The sequence below is a fragment of the Prosopis cineraria genome, unplaced genomic scaffold, assembly GCF_029017545.1.
Source record: "Prosopis cineraria cultivar Desert tree isolate PC_DT_omini unplaced genomic scaffold, ASM2901754v1 PC10, whole genome shotgun sequence".
Lineage (NCBI taxonomy): Eukaryota > Viridiplantae > Streptophyta > Magnoliopsida > Fabales > Fabaceae > Prosopis > Prosopis cineraria.
This window is the reverse complement of record NW_026555341.1, coordinates 36,565,687-36,582,186: the sequence shown is the minus strand read 5'-3', so window position 1 is coordinate 36,582,186 and position 16,500 is coordinate 36,565,687. Positions and strand designations below refer to the sequence as shown.

Sequence of the window (16,500 nt, the reverse complement as noted above, 5' to 3'; positions counted from 1 at the left end):
AAATTTTAGGAACTGAGTTATAACGAGTAAAAGTTGAAAAATTAAGTTACAATAAAATCAAAATTATAAGGACTAAATGATTAATTTTATTTGTTTTTTAATATAAAGGATGTTATAATATTTTAAAATAATTAAATAATTTTGTCCTCATCTTAAAAAAAGAGAAGAGATATTAATTGTGGACTTTGCTCACTACCGTCATAATATTAATTGACTATATAGGGGCAAAATTGGAAAATTACTATAATTTAATGGGATTTCAATTAAATAATAAATTTTTATTTACATGCATAATTTTATTAAAAATATCTTATATATAAGAATGAATAAAGTAAATTATAAGACACTTTTATGATAGATTTTGCATCTCAAAATATAAGATATATTGAGAAAATTAAATTTCATTAAATATATTTATTTCAATATTATCTACTCTCTCTCTCTCTCTATTTAATTCTCTTAGCTTTCTTTTTTTAATATATTAAATGAAAGGTATTTTTTAAAGTTTATATTTTTGTTTTAAAAAATGATTGTTAAGTATATTTAATAAGATTTATTGATATATAAAATTTTATTTAAAAGTATCTTATAATTTGAAATGAAGGAGTTGTATAACTTTCAGGTCCTACATTTTTTTAATTATCAATCTAATTGTTAAATTTTGATTCAGACCAACTCAATCTCTATAATTTCTTGAATCGAATAACTTAGTCATTATGATTTTTGAATGAAAAGACTTTAGTATTTAATCTTATATATTTAACATACTTTTTGTCCAATCAAATTAGGATAAGTGAATTTTAATATGTTAATAATATTAATAACAAGAGTTTATTATAGAATAACTAACAAAAGTTAATCTAGTTAGTAAATATTTGGCCTGTAACTTATAAGATTGTGGGTTTAAATTTTATCGTTAATGTGAAAATTTTGTTAGTAATAATCTATAAATACTTTTATAAGCACTCTTTAAATTTAGAGGTATGCCCTGGCTTGATGAGCCCTTGAGATTTAATTCACCTAAAATTTTATTTATAAAAATTTTTTATTATAGAATAAATAACTTGTAAAAGACACACATGTTTTAATTTAATTGAAAAAATCTTAAATATACAAGGCTAAATGTATAAGTTTTTTTCATTTTTGTAACTCAGTGCAACTTCATTTTTATAATTTTTTTAATTCAATAAATAAATATAAAGACTAAGCTATATTAAATCAAAAATCAATAAATAAATCAATATTTAAGAGAAAAATAGTAACTAAAAATTATATTATTCATTTCTTTTATCATGCTTATAAATTTTGTCACCAAACCACTTAGCGAAATCAATTTAGATCATGATATCAAACTATTTAAAATAATTAAAACTATTTGTGAGGATTTTCTTTTCAATTTTCATAACTAACCTAACATCCATATTAAGTCAAATTAAGTTAGATTATAATATAATTCTAAAATTATAGCTTACTTTATACTATGAGTGAAGCTTTGGACCAAAACAATGGTGAATTCCAGCTAATCCTTGACACCTTTAAGAACTTAATCCATTGCTTGGTCACCTGCCTCATGTGATTTTATCAACTGGATATTAAAAAAAAAAGAAATAATCCAGAAAGAGGCTCACAGTAGCAACCATATGCGAGCCACATGGTATTTCCACCCTTTAAAGGCAGGGAGATAAGTGGTTGGCGAGGTGAGCACTGCGCAGGATAAGAGGGGAAGAAATCTCCACGCTCTCGTGTGAGTGTGAGTCCACTTTCTTGTCAGAGTCAACGTCCGTCACTCATCCCACACACCAAATTAAGACGCACCCGCAGTCCCGCACCCACTCCTCACGACGTATCACAATTTCACAGTTCACAAATAACCCACTTTTGTTTTTTCCGCTTTCTTCTATCTCTCACACCGATCCCATCATCAACACAACACAACACCAGTGTTTTTCCCTAACAGAATCCAGTTCTCCCCGAAGAGATAACCATGGAAGGCCTTCCCAAAGGTTACCGTCCCAACGTTGGAGTCTGTCTCATCAACTCCGATTTCCAGGTTTCCTCTCTCTCTCTCTCTCTCTGTGTACTGTTTATTGCTTAAGCTATACAAGTAGCGACTTAAATGTACTGTTTTTTTTTTTTGCCACATAAATGCACTGGGTTTTGTTGTTTTTATCATTCATTGGTTCTGGATTTGTGTTATTATGTATTTTTCCTTTTCTTTTCTCATTGTTATATCCAGGTGGGGTCTTTTATTTCCGTGAATTTTTCTTGTCTAGTAAATTGGACAGTTTTCACCGAAAAGTTGATAAATTAAAAAGCTGCAAAAATTTTCTATTTGGGTTCTTCAAGTTTCTCTTGTTGATTTATCTGTTTTAAGTAAGTCGGTCATTTGATCCGTAACTGAAATGAACACTGGCACCGTAATTTCATTATATATATTTGGAAAATTGATTTGATGTGCTGCTGTCTTTTCCCTTCCCTTTCTCATGACTGCTTACAAGAAAGTTGCCAGGAACTTTACGAACCGTTTTCTTTTTTTATTTTTTTTTATCCCAGATTGAAAAATTGTCTGCTGATTCACTTTAAATCTGGCTAGAATGAACTACCTACAACTTATGATAGGCGTTTTACATTATTCAACCTGATCTACTTCCTGTTTTCTTTGTTTGAGATACTATGTTTCTAATCTCTTGCACAAACTGATAATTTAAACACGAGATATTATGTCTATGGTCTAGCACTTCTATCAATATATATCCTCCTTTTTTTTTTCCCATCCTGTTTTACAAGTAGCTCTGTATAACCCTGGTTTTCTTTTTGGTTCAGATTTTTGTGGCTTCCAGATTGAATGTACCAGGAGCATGGCAAATGCCTCAGGTGACCTTTTCTTTTCTTTTTGTTTTTTTCTTAAATTACATTGAATGCAAATGAGTTATTGAGTCATAACCTATAGCCAAAACATAGAATTAGTAAAGTGAAGGCGTCACATAGTGCATGATTTTTGTGTGGAGGACATTGGTTGGATCTCACTTGGCAACTTTGTTTGTGAGAAAACTAAAATGCATGGTATTGCTTTTGCATTTTTTCTTAATGCTGTTGCAAATAATTTTTTTGACGCGTCTGTTGGGGGAACCACAAATCAGCTTCTTAATATCTTTACCTTTCCCGTAAATGCTGTTGTCTTCAGCTGGCATCTTTCCTTTAATGCCACAGCCACTGTAAAGCATAATTTGGCTAAGAAAGGGTAACTCATTACCATTCATCATTAACAGTAGAAAAAACTCTTTTCATTATGTACTGGGGTCTATTTTGGCCTTGCAAGATTGGACAGCCACCATTCTGGCAAGCTCAATATGCAGTATTGCTTAGTTCTTATCTCTAATATGGCAGACAGACTCTTTGCCACATTTTGATAATCTTTTGTCACTAGCTCAAAATTTTCAGCTAGAATTTATTTTGCTTTTCCTCTTTTCCTCTGTGGTCTTGAATCTCAGGGTGGGATTGAGGATGGTGAAGAACCAAAATCTGCTGCCATTAGAGAACTCCAAGAAGAAACAGGAGTAGTATCTGCTGAAATAATTGCTGAGGTTTGTGCAACTCTGGCTCTTATCACTTGGTTTTTGGTTTGTTTTAGTCTCTCTGGCAAACAAAAATGATTATGCTTATATCTAAGAGTAATACAAATTAAAGAATCAAGAAAATGAAGAGAAACAATATCTGAGAAGAAAGAAATGTGAACAACAATTATACATTTTATGAAAATGCTGGATTCTATGGGCATCTCTTTCCACCATTATTTGATAATCAAGTAGAGTTGATTAGAGATTGTGCTTTACAGGTTCCAAAATGGTTGACTTATGACTTCCCTCCTCCTGTGAAGGCTAAAGTTAATCGTCTGTGGGGAGGCGAATGGCATGGGCAGGCACAAAAATGGTGTGTTTTATACGCTTTTTGTTGGCAGACCCGCATACTTGACAATCCATAGAGAAAAGTATTTTTACTTTTGAACTTGTTAGTTGCATGGCTAAATTTGACCTATTCATATCATGATGATCATGCATGTGAACTAAAAGCTGCATGCTGTACTTGATGCCCTTCACCTTATGAACCATCAATTTCACCTTGAAGCCACAATTCTTGACGCTATTGGATATTTGGTTTCTTGGTTGATCTCCCTATTTTTGTTCAAATTAAAGGAGGTTTTAGTATAAATAAATAACTGAACATGCATATGTAGATTTACGGATTGGCAGATCTAGCCAATAGTCCGAACTCAGTTCAGCTGTGAACACATGGGTGATATGTGAGTGTATATGAATTGATATGCCTGAGGTGGAATTGTTGATATGATTGTGAACTAACTTTGCTCGCTAGAGCAAGGGATGATATGGTCATAGGTCTCGACAAATATACATCAAGGCTTGCAGTTCTAGAATGCTTTTGGATATTTAGTATCTAGTTATTTTTGCTTTCAGAATATTGAGCTCATTCAGTATTCTTGTCTAAGGTTGTTTTCCATACTCTGAGAGGATTTGTCTGGGCAAATACAAGTGTGTAAATTGACTTTTATTTATCAGTTTTGTCTTGTATGTTAAATTGCATACAGGATCTCCATGCAACCCCACATTACTTACGGAAATTGAGGAAAGAACGAAACAAATGACTCTAACAGTCGAACAAAATCTGGTTATTCATATGACTATATAGTATTCATTGATCAATTTGATGAAAGAACATTTGAACATGTCTTTGAGCTGAAGTTGTCCAACCTATTTGCCTGACTTGGTTGGATGTTTAAGTATGTTTAGTCTATTCAGTCAAAGTTAAAATAAGAATGTCTACTGATCAGTGGCATAATTGAGCTTTCTTTTCTGGAGTTTCAGTCTTTTTGTGGAATTCTCTTTAGGTTAAATTTGAATTAGTAATATATCTAATGATAAATACAATATGAATCTATGAAATTAGGCCTTCCTGCAAAATAAACATCAGGGTTTGTCAAGCTTTCCATCTCTGGTTTCCCTAACATACTGCTCTGCTATTGTGGAAAAGACTTTTTTAGATGGCCCAAAAAAATTTTAGCCTATATTTTGATATTGATGTTTAAACTGTGAGTAAAAACTTGCCATTCTTTTAGCTTAGCCTAGAATTTCTTGCTCATGTTTGAACTCTGACAAATTTTAGATGGGTACTTTTCAAAAACTGTGCTTTTTTCTGACATTGAACATCCAATAGGTTCCTCATGCGGTTAACAAAAGATGACAGTGAGATCAATTTAGCAACAGGTGAAGCGGACCCAGAATTCTCTGAGTGGAAATGGGCTAACCCTGATGAAGTTATTGAGCAGGCTAGTTTCAGAAACTTGTTTACTGATAGTGAATTTAGGCTTAAATACACTTTCAATCCCCCAAGTCTTGTACAAGTTTCAAATCATCCCTGTTAGTTTTACTCGGAAATGATTCAATCTTGCCTGTCACTTTATCCATAAACTTATTGTCAAACTTAGCCACTTGCCTACTTTCAGATTAACTGACCGGCAACATTGAAGCATTTTAGAAAACATTAAGGCAAGATAACATTACTTGCTTTTGAACTGAAGGGACCATATTGAAACTTCCAAAAAAAATCAAAGGGACAAAAGTGTGTTGAAGCCTAAGTCTGAACATTTTATCTCTATGAAGAACTGATTGCGCATAACTGATTGCAGGCAGTGGACTACAAGAGACCAACTTATGAAGAAGTTATAAGAACCTTCATGCCTTACTTTCAAGGGAATGCAATTTCAGGCAAATGTAAATCGACAAAGTGGTGAATATATGAGTTTGCAACTTAGTTTTATGCATTTCCTTAACTGATTTCATCACACGCTGCTCTTTGTAAATGGATAATAGTTGCAAGTTAGAACTTCTCACTAGGTGGTTGCCATGTAATAATTAAGATATATGCCCAGAAAACCCATAGTTTTGTTTGGAAAATTGGATGCAATGTTGATTGTGAATGTATATAGAAATGGTCAATGAAGTAGGAGGCACGGTACTTTAGAATAGTGAAACATTACTGGTGTAGATTAAGTGTGACAGTACTAGGTCTCTAATGCAACTCTAGCAAATCCTGGCTGTGGCTGTTCCCGATTCTTACATTGGCATCTCGCTATAGTGGAACTTCAAATTCATTTAAATCGAGTGGGACTTTTACGACTTTTGAAATGCATACTTTTTGATATGAAGGAAACATGAGTTTGCCACTTTGCGTCCAAATGCTTAGATTACTGGTTTTAAGAAACAAAACGTATTGAATTTGCAAAACTAGGCCTATCCAATGAAAGATAGGAGTTTAGTAAGACTCATTTGATTCTTTTTTATTCTTGTTTTTCGGTGGGTTATTAAGGTTAGGTATACTCAAATTGTTTGAGCTATTCCTTGTTGATAAGCTAATGTGCTATTATTTTAATTTGGTACCTTTAGAATCAAATATCAAAAGCATTCTATAAAAGTAAAATATGATGACACGGTTGTCTTGCTGTTCATTTAGAATTAAATTCTCCTTCCTTGAAGAAGACAAAGATAATGACTAGTCCATGATCTTTTATCTATTAATTTTCTGACTCTTTAGGTTCTAATTTTTCTATAGCAATTAACAAACAAAAGTAGATGAGAATTTCTTATGGAAATAAGTGAAGTGAATGCATCAGTTCAATAATGCCTCCTTAACTTTCACAGTCTGATTCAAATTCTGCTCTGTTTTCTAGTCCATTAATGCAACATCCCCGGTTAAAGTATCACACCAAAGTTGTCATCCATTGTTCATCATCATTAATAATTACTGGAAGGAAGATCAAGTTGATACTCACCCAAAGTGAAGTGATGAGAAAGAAAACCAAAAACAATGAGGATGCAGAAAGCTAGAACCTGTTACATTTGTGATGCCACTTAATATAAATGATTACCTCTCAACTGCGCATCTCCAATGCACCTTTACCAATCTTCAAAGCTTGATCATTTCTTTCAAATATTTCCATCCTTTTGTCTTTATGCACAATTTTCTCAAGAATTATTTTCATCTGGATTCATGTATTGGTTATGTCTATAAAAATATGACAGGTGACTTAAAATTATTGTCTTAGTAATGTGCAAACTTTATTGAAGTTTCTAAAGATGTATATAGAACTGTTGAAGTTTGTCAAAAATAATTATAATATGTTGTAATCTTGTTTGAAGTAAATTGTACATTGAATGCAATATGAGCTTGGCCAAAAACATTTCATAAAGTTGTGCACCTACGAAATGCCTTGAGGAACCCAAGAAAAAAAAAGGAGAAAAAAAGTAGAAATTAACCCCAAATATCACAGGGGCATTTCCTAGTTAATGAAAAAAATAGAATGATTCTAAGTGAAATGCCTCCATCTTTTTTTAAAAAAGTTAAATTCAAATAACTATAATATGGTGTAATGTTGTTTGAAGTAAATTGTACATTGAATGGAATACCAGACACCTTCCATAAGCTAAAATCATTTCATAAAGTTGCACACTTACATAATGCCTTGAGGAACCAAAGAAAAGGAGAGGGGGATAAAATCCCTACGGAAATTTTTTCAAGTAAACTAAATGTGCAATGTCATTTGTAATTTGTTTAATTACAATTTCTCAAATTATCTAAATAAAATTTTTTGTGACATTATTTTAATAGATTTTATTTTTATAATGAAATGCATATTTGGTTTTTTATCTTCTGGTAAGGGACAATTGTTTGTGATAATCATTATCTAACCATTCATTAACTAATTTAGCATTCCTGGAGATCCATAAAAGGGACCTACTGTCTTTAATATCTAGGTGGATACCTCAGAACAATTCCATTACAAAGATGAGCAAAATTGATTAGGTTAAAATGAAGTATTTTAGTACTAAAACCGTAAAAGGTATCCACTTCATCTCATTTTATAAAACATTTTTAAAATTGTTATTTTAAAATACATGATATTTCAAAGGAAATAGGACTTCAATAATAATTGTTATTCCATTATTACCATTCACTCTTAATTATCTTCTCTCTCTAATGCTTTCACAAATTTTTGGGATTATATTAATTAAAGAGTATTTTTAAAAATTTATATTTTTTGTTTGGAGAAATTAAGATTATAAATTGCATTTTATGAGATTCCATTGGTATATATAATCTTATAAAAAAAAACCCTTATAAAATGGGAAGTAGATGCTATATATTATCAGTTTTGTATTAAAAAAAGTTTTCTTATACATTAAATAGAACAATCCATATAATTTTATCAAAATCATAAAAAAATACTTGTATTATGTTATGAAAAGGCCTTGCAGGTAGAAAATACCAATTTTTATTGGCATATTTTACATGGAGGTTAGGCTCATTTTTCCTCCTAATTTTTCAACACTAACATAAAGAAAGAGATGTATAATTAAAAGTTGTGGTCATAAGAATTTCCTTTGATCATAAAAAAAAATCATAATCATAATTGTATTTAATATTGTGTATATGAATATTTAAAAAAAAGAAAAGAAAAGAGGTACAACTACTGAACTTGCCGTTGCTGAGTCTTAGCCTATAAACACTGAGCACGGTTGGGACTAGCAAAGTGGTTGATTATTAATATGGGCACAATTTTTGCATTTTGCTCCTTTTTTTAATTTGCTTTGCATTTTTGATAATGAATCATACCCCTAAGCACTTCCGTCTTGGTTAAAAAAGAGTCAAAACACGTGAGTTGATGTAGAAGATGCAGGTGCAAATTTTCCTGTGGGTGCCAGCTGATCCTAGTTAATTTCCCAATAACAATTGAGCTGCCTACAAAAATGATGTTGGTTAATCATAAAAACAACATCCTAAAAAAAAAAAAAAAATCTTTTGCCTCCTTTCCTGTTGGACAAAAACAAATTCAATTAAAATTCAGCTGAGTAAATTAGTTATTTGCCCCAAATCATGCATAATTTCGCACAAGCAAACCACAAACCCCCTACACTCGAAATACACAGTGTCCTCACTGTGCGGAACAAGCAAAACAAAAAAGAAAAAAGAAAAAAGAAAACGGCAGAAAGAAACGAAAAACAAGCAAGGAAAATAAATTGGGCAAAATTAACCAGGATCACCTGGGACCCACAGGAAAATTTGCACCCGAATCTTCTAAATCACCTCACATGTTTTTGACTCTTTTTTGCTTTGTAATCTTTTTTAACCAACACGGTAAATGAGAAATGCAGAGCAAATAAAAGAAAAGGTGCAAAATGTGAAAATTGTGCCCATGTTAATCAATCTTTTTTAACTAACCTCGGACCCAACTGTGCTGAGTAACCGAGCCCTTGTATGCCAAGATAGAGGGGAGTCAAAAGGGCCTACAAGGTCCAAGGGAAGAAAAAGGGCAGATAAATTGATAAAATAATGGATACAAAAAAAAAAAAAAACATTGAAGTCATATAAATAACATTGAATTGCATCTAAAACTGATTTTTAATATAATATTCTTCTTTAATTTTTAAAAATATCACTCCTACTATTAATAAAATCACTCCTACTATTAATAAAAGTTAACTCTAATTATTAGTTGATTAATAAATAATAAAAAATTATAAAAAATCAAATACTACAAAAAATGACATAAAAAGTTATCAAAAATATCAAGAAATTAAATTTTTTTTATTTTTTCTATAATTTTTTATGTATTTTTTAATTATTTTCTGATTAATTAATAATTAAAGTTAACTTTTTATCAATGACAAAAGTGACTTGCATTGTTTTTAAAAGTTAAAAGAAATTATTGCATAAAAAATAAGCTTACAATCACAAATACTCCTTGATCCTAAATATTTTTTATTGAGTTTAGGGGTCTAAAATTCTAAAAGCATGGATGTAAAGTTGTGAAAATTATACATTACATATGCACTTTTTCCTATATAAGGAAGTGTATTTGCCTCCATTCACATAGATGTGGCTCAACCACTTCTATTAGGGATGGGACTTTGATGATCAATTTTTTAAAAGTCAGACCGGCCGTTAAATAAAAATGTCAACGATTTTAAATTTTCATAGTCTAATAAGTTTGGTTGACCGAAAATAGTTGTAGCCTAAAATGATTCAGTAGTTCATTTCTGATATATTCATTTGATCAAGATGCATCCACATTTTGTGCTTTTATATATTTTTTTTTTATAACTCATACGTCTTATTTAGTTTGTCATACTAGAATTAGTTAAATAGAGAGTATATATATGTGTAGACTGTAGAGTATGTAGACAATTAGTTATATAATGACGAAAAAGAAATATAAGATAACAAGTCTCAGATTGATTGGAGAATCATTATTATATAATTGAAATAATCATGCTAGTTAATTCTATCAGACATATCCATGCAACTTCTAAGTGCACTTTCCGGATTAGCTTGGAAATTATTAATCATCAAAATGCAATCACGCAATATGAAATATTGAGATGATGAGCATTAAAAATCATTTGGTCCATTGTTAATAGTCTAATCAGAAGGCCACAATTGAGATTGCTTTTTAATAAATATATTTTGCAATTTGTCAAAAAAAAATATATTCATCATTAAAATAATAATACAATGACAGTGTTGATCGTTGATATATTTTATAAAAATTAAAATAAAATTTAAATATGTATAATTATTGTTTGGATAACGAAACTGCTTCTTCTCGTGTTTACTCCCATCCACAACTCAGTACGATTGATTTTTTTTTTTTCAAATTTTGTATCACATGAAAAATGTTCAAGTTATGTCAAATTTATTATGCTATGTAATTGATAAAATTATTTTGTATAAATTAATAAATTAAATTAATAATCAACTCCTTCCTCCTCCATGAATCTTTGAACCCCCAAATGTGACTGGTCTTGTGCAATTCAACTGGCTCTCCTTCGTTCTTTTTGCATCTGGCCTTAAAAACTATTTAAGCATACAAACAAGTAATATGTCATAAAAAAATATAACTACATAAAAATAAAGATAATCTTATATATATATATATATATATATATATATTGCGATGAAGTGTATTATCTACCTTTCTCGAGCCAGCTTGCACTCCATTATATAAATTCAAATTTGCTTTTCTATCTGTGACCCATTCTCATAAGGCAATACATAATACAACAAAAAGTGAGTCTACATATACAACATAAAAATATATTTTAACTGTTAAAATATAACATTCAATTTTCATTATTACATTAAAATGTATTGGATGTGCGCGCTCGCATATATATATATATATATATATATATATAGTTTATATAAACTTTCACTTGATTTTTTTTTTTTGAAAATTCCATTCTTCATTTTACGTTTTTAACTGGGTTGTCCTACCTAGTATGTTTGATAGGCAAGTTCATATGACAAAAATGGCAAAGATCCACCTCCATTAAAATTGGGCTCGCCCTATTCATTAAATTATTCGAGTACATTTACCAAAATGACCAGGATAATCTTTTTATTTTTTAAATAAAGATAGTTTGGTAAATATACATCAAAACTAACTTACAATTAAGTCATGAGACTTCTTGAAAATTAAATTTCTTCATTAAAATCTCTTAAGGGGTTTTCCCTAAAATATACCTCAATTTAGCAGCCAAATGCATCCTTCTCAAATATGTTACTAATTCAACACAAACACTTCACAATTTCACTACAAAGGATAGTTTATAATTTGTCTATTTTTTCTCCACATCCTTCATATATATATTGAGCTTGTTCTCCTCTCATTATGTTCATAAAAACCTATGGCTTCTCTATATTCATGTTTTTTTTTTTGAAAAAAACAATAGTGCAAAATACTATTTTTTGCGCCTATTAAAAACAAGTGTAACAGAAATTATTAATTTGCGCGAATTCATGAGAAGTCTTGTTAATTTCATCAAAAGTCTCATTGATAGGAAAATCTCAACCCTATAGAGAATTTGCAAAATTTTCTCCCATTTCACATATCTCTCCATGCAACGCAATGACCAAAAAGCACGTATTAGCGCCTTGAGGAAATAATTTCAACATTTTATGTTTTGAACAACTTTTTAATGTTTAAATAATAATTCATCAAAATAAAAACTACAACTTGTTTTGAAGCTTCCTGATGATCCGATGACCGTGCCGCCAGCGATAGGGCTCCAACGGTCAGCAGAGCTTTGACGCTAATGATTATGGTAACGGGGTGGACCCTTTTTTCGGAGGAATCTGCACAAAATTTTAAATTTTTAAAATAGAAAAAAGTTCATATAATGTAAAAATGTACGCGTTCAAATCCTCACTCTGCTGATTTAAGCTATGCTTAGTAATTAGGGGTCTTTAACTTCATCATTAATATTAATCTTCACGTCAAATAGAACCGTGAAAGCTAAGAGCACGCGTTAATTACTACGTAGCATCTTAGTTAGTGCCAATTTATTATTCAGTTTAAGTAACCGGGTCTATAGATACAAAGACATAGAGGTTCAAGTCAAAATAACCTATAACAGTCTGAGAAAGTAAGCTAAAAAAAAAAAGAAAATGAAAAAAGGGGGCAAGACTAATAAAAGTATAAAACCAAAAGAATATGCCGTAGCATTTGATGATCCCATTGCGCTCACTTATATATAGTAGGGTTTATGGCCGATCAACCAAATGTGGAGAGCTTAGAGTAGAGTTTATGGTTTCAAAATTTTTATTGAGTTCATGATAATGATTACTGATTGATTTTTTCCGGATTTTCTTTTACTCTTTCCCTCTTATTCCCCAGGAATTAGATTGGATTACTATAGTTTAGTCACTTGTTCCCTAGGTATGGAGGATTGTGATGGGCTTGAATTATTCATAGAAAATTTATAGAATATGATCTTAATTTTAATTAATTTAGCTTCATTTAAAGAGAAATATTAGATATTTTCACTAATTTTAAGTTGGATGCATTTTCAGGGATTTTATGGAAAACAAGGACAAATTGGGCAGAAAACAAATACAGCTCACAAAGTCCAAAAAGAGTCCAGTGATTTGGGTGCTCATCATGTGATGAGCCAATCTGGGCCGTCTAAATGATCTGGGCAGTCTAAATAATTTTTTTATTTTATAATAATTAAAATAAAAATTATAAAAAATAAAAAAATTTATTTTATTATTAATTTAAACAATAGAGATTTAATTTTATGGTCCAATTAAATATTAAAAATTTTTAAAATTTTTTATAAATTAATTATTTAGAACTACTTTGGATAGTTTAGTTTTAAAATTTTTAATTCGCAACTTTTTTTAAAATTTTTTTCTCAATTTAGATATTCTCTTTATTTTTAATTTTATTATTACTAAAATAAAAAATTTAAAAATCAACCTTAAAATTTAAATTGTTCTTTGTATATCTAGATGGTAAATTTGTAAAATTATAAAAATTTTATTATTAAATTGGGTGGTCGTTATTCTTTTGTATAAAAAAAATTAAACTGTCTAAATTAAATCTATATTATTTAAATGGTTGATAAAGTAAATTTATTAAAAAAAATTAATTTTTATTTTAACAAATATTAAAGAAAAATAAAATAAAATCTATGAATCTAGATTGTTTAAATTAAAAATCTGGATGGTCCAATGGTGCTCATCATGATGAGCATCCAAACCAATTCCTGATATATCTGGGCCCGGCTACAATCAAAAGAATGCCACGAATCTCAATTAGAGTTAGATTTTTTTTTTTTTTATTGTTCTCTGCCTTTCTTTCAAAACAGCCTAAGAAATCATATGGTTTCACGATAGACATAGTTGAACCAATATGCTGGAGTTCAAACATATTAAAATGCATATAGCAATAAAATGTGATTGATTCGGCCCAAAAAAATAAAATGTGATTGATTTAAGTCTTATTTATTATGAGATTCATTTGAAAATGAGTTTAAATTTCATGATTTCCTCGTATTCATTCATTACTATGGGGGACAAAAAATCAATGGCAAATTTCACTCTCCAAATTAAAGTAGCAATGAGAGATGCACCACCAAGTACACATTTCAAAGCGAAGCAACGGATCAACAATGGGCAACAAGGGTGTTAGATCTAGCCCCAATGAATGGTCCAAATGATGGAATATTTGGCCCAAAGAAGAGGTCCAACATGTTAAAAAAAAAAAAATAAACGCAACGGCAACCACTCGTTTCATTGCTCCAAGAACGTGTAGTGTCACTTCTTGGATTTTTTACCAAAACGGTATAAGTTATTGCTTGTTTGTTTGTTTGTTTTTTCTTGGTTATAAACAGGTGTTGCTTATTGTTAACACTCAAGATTCATACAAGCTGATCCATCTGCTCTATATAAACCCCACTTACTCACTCTCTCAATCGCCTTCTTCTCCTTGAGTTTTCTAGTTTCTGAGTGATCTTGGTTTTGAATCCATCCAGATTTCAATGGAGAACCCATCTCCATCATCGTCATCAACGTGCAGAAGAATGGCGCAAAAGAGTGAAAAGATCGTCTCGGGAGACTTTGTTGCTGCTGATCCGAACAACGAAGTTCCTGAAGAGACTGTACCAACATGGAAAAGTTCTGTGAAGTCTGAAGGCACCAGCAGTGATCATGGCGACGAGCTTGTGGGAGAAGAAGAGGAAGAAGAAGAAGAAGAAGCATATCAAGGAACAACACTTGAGCCTTTGGCAGAAGTACAAGAAGGACAAGAACAAGAACAAGAACAAGAACAAGACCAAGACCAAGACCAAGAAGAAGCAGAGAGAGCCAGAGAGCTTACTGTTGGAGGAAAAATGGCGTATTTCTGGTTATTAATGTTTACTTTTAAATATGTGCTTCTTTTCGTTTCCTGGTTAATTGCTTTTAAGAACTCTTCATAGGCATCAAGCGTCCCAGGTTGATAGGATTTAATGACACACACCAGAAATGGTGTGCTCCAATAATGCTTCAGTAATTTGATTTCTAATATTTTGACCATCCCAACCATTGTTCTTTTACATTTGTTCATCGCAGGAAAATTAGTTGCATGGGATTCTGTTGAACGTGAATGATTTTCTTTGGTTATATTTTCAAGAGTTTTACTTGATGCATGCATGCTAGGCTTGACAATGATGATGAAAAAAATAATTAAAGTAAAATATCATATTATTGATTGCCTGAAAGTATCAATTTTATATTACATACATATATATAATGCATTTCCCAGAGCTTCGGAATCAAATTGCTTACAGTTGAAACCTAAAAGAATCGTTCATACGTGGCAGGATATATAGTGAGATTTGATTTGATTATAAAGTTATACCACTTTCTGATGTAGAAGCAGTTATTAATTAAAAGAAATTCTTTTATCAAAATGCATGCAATTGCTGATCTCATAAATTTTAATTTCTTGAATACAAGCTAATCAAATGAAAACAAGTTCAAATTTCAAACCAAATTAAGATAAAAAATACATGTTTAGATTCGCCCTTTGCTGTTTCTGGGACATATAAATTTATTGTAATTCGATCAAACCAAATATATTAGATTCACTGCATTATATTGCACCGAATGTACAGTAGGAGTACGTAGAGAACATACTAAAAGGCATATAAACCTATCAAATTTATTAATTAAGGCATTAAGCATCCCGAAGCACATTGAAGAAGCTAATTAATTGTTGATTATCGATTGGATTGGTTTCATTGGCCTTTCTTCTAGTTTCACGCAGCCTTCTTGTCCGAGAGTATAATTTTACAACCTGCATCAGAATATATGAAATTAATCACACATGTACGATACTTATTATGTAATTTTCAAAAGTATCAGCACATACTTATTGCTAAACAGCCTTTGTTTACATGAAATTGTAATTAACCGTCATCTTTAATAAAAATTATCATAAATTTAGTTAATTTCTGAGAAAAATGTACAGTAAAACGCTATTGGACAAATAAATTAATTGGACATATATATATATATATTCGTAGTTGTGAAAACTGGGTTAAATTTGTCAGCTACGTAAAAATATAAAATAACGAATCGGTTGTAATCGCTCTATCTGTGTGTGTGAATGATTTATGAAATTTGTCATGAAATAATGGATTAAGAATTGAGATATGTCGTGCTCATTTGGTTTTCCTTTTGAAACCTGTTTTGCAATTTTTGAAATAAAGTTATTTCCCATGCCTATACTTGTTATTTAACTGTTATAGATGGGATATTTTCGAGCTCACTTGTTTTTATAATTAAATGTGTAATCTTTTCAAGAACTCAATTTTTTTCTCCAAATCACCATTTGATTTTTCTCCGATCCATAAGTAATTTCGAGACTACTAGAATTTGCAGAAAATTATTTAGGGAAATGATCCTGTGATGAAAGAAAATATTTGCCTAAAAAAACTGAATTCAGAAAAGTAAATAAAAAATATGTGTTTAAATCTCACTCCATTGGTTTAAGCTGCAGTGCATAGTAATTGGAGGTTTTCAACTTTATTACCAATGTCAATCTTCACATCAAATAGTACAATGAAAGCTAAGGGTGTGGTAATAGCATGTTAGTGCCAC

At 30.6% G+C, this 16,500-nt stretch overlaps 1 protein-coding gene across 3 annotated transcripts; it reads left to right on the top strand.

Moving 5' to 3' along the window:
* Window positions 1–1,766: 1,766 nt before the first annotated feature.
* On the top strand, window positions 1,767–7,122 carry LOC129284357 (nudix hydrolase 25-like). Of its 3 annotated transcripts, none has more exons than XM_054919813.1 (7): window positions 1,767–2,050; window positions 2,824–2,874; window positions 3,492–3,584; window positions 3,836–3,930; window positions 5,230–5,341; window positions 5,702–5,802; window positions 6,743–7,122. In XM_054919813.1, the coding sequence occupies exons 1-7, from the start codon at window positions 1,985–1,987 to the stop codon at window positions 6,897–6,899; spliced, it is 675 nt and encodes a 224-aa protein (XP_054775788.1). In that variant the 5' UTR covers window positions 1,767–1,984; the 3' UTR covers window positions 6,900–7,122. The 3 variants fall into 3 exon arrangements, with proteins under 3 accessions (XP_054775788.1, XP_054775791.1, XP_054775789.1); XM_054919816.1 differs by having other exon boundaries at window positions 1,774–2,050; window positions 5,702–5,786; window positions 6,743–6,880; XM_054919814.1 differs by lacking the exon at window positions 6,743–7,122 and having other exon boundaries at window positions 1,780–2,050; window positions 5,702–6,059.
* Window positions 7,123–16,500: the final 9,378 nt, after the last annotated feature.

What these genes read in the sequence shown, in the direction of transcription:
- LOC129284357 (XM_054919813.1), top strand. Translation starts at nt 1,985, where the DNA reads ATGGAAGGCCTTCCCAAAGGTTACCGTCCCAACGTTGGAGTCTGTCTC. An exon ending in TCATCAACTCCGATTTCCAG is followed by an intron (nt 2,051 to 2,823) that starts GTTTCCTCTCTC and finishes TTTTTGGTTCAG; the next exon opens with ATTTTTGTGGCTTCCAGATT. An exon ending in GAGCATGGCAAATGCCTCAG is followed by an intron (nt 2,875 to 3,491) that starts GTGACCTTTTCT and finishes CTTGAATCTCAG; the next exon opens with GGTGGGATTGAGGATGGTGA.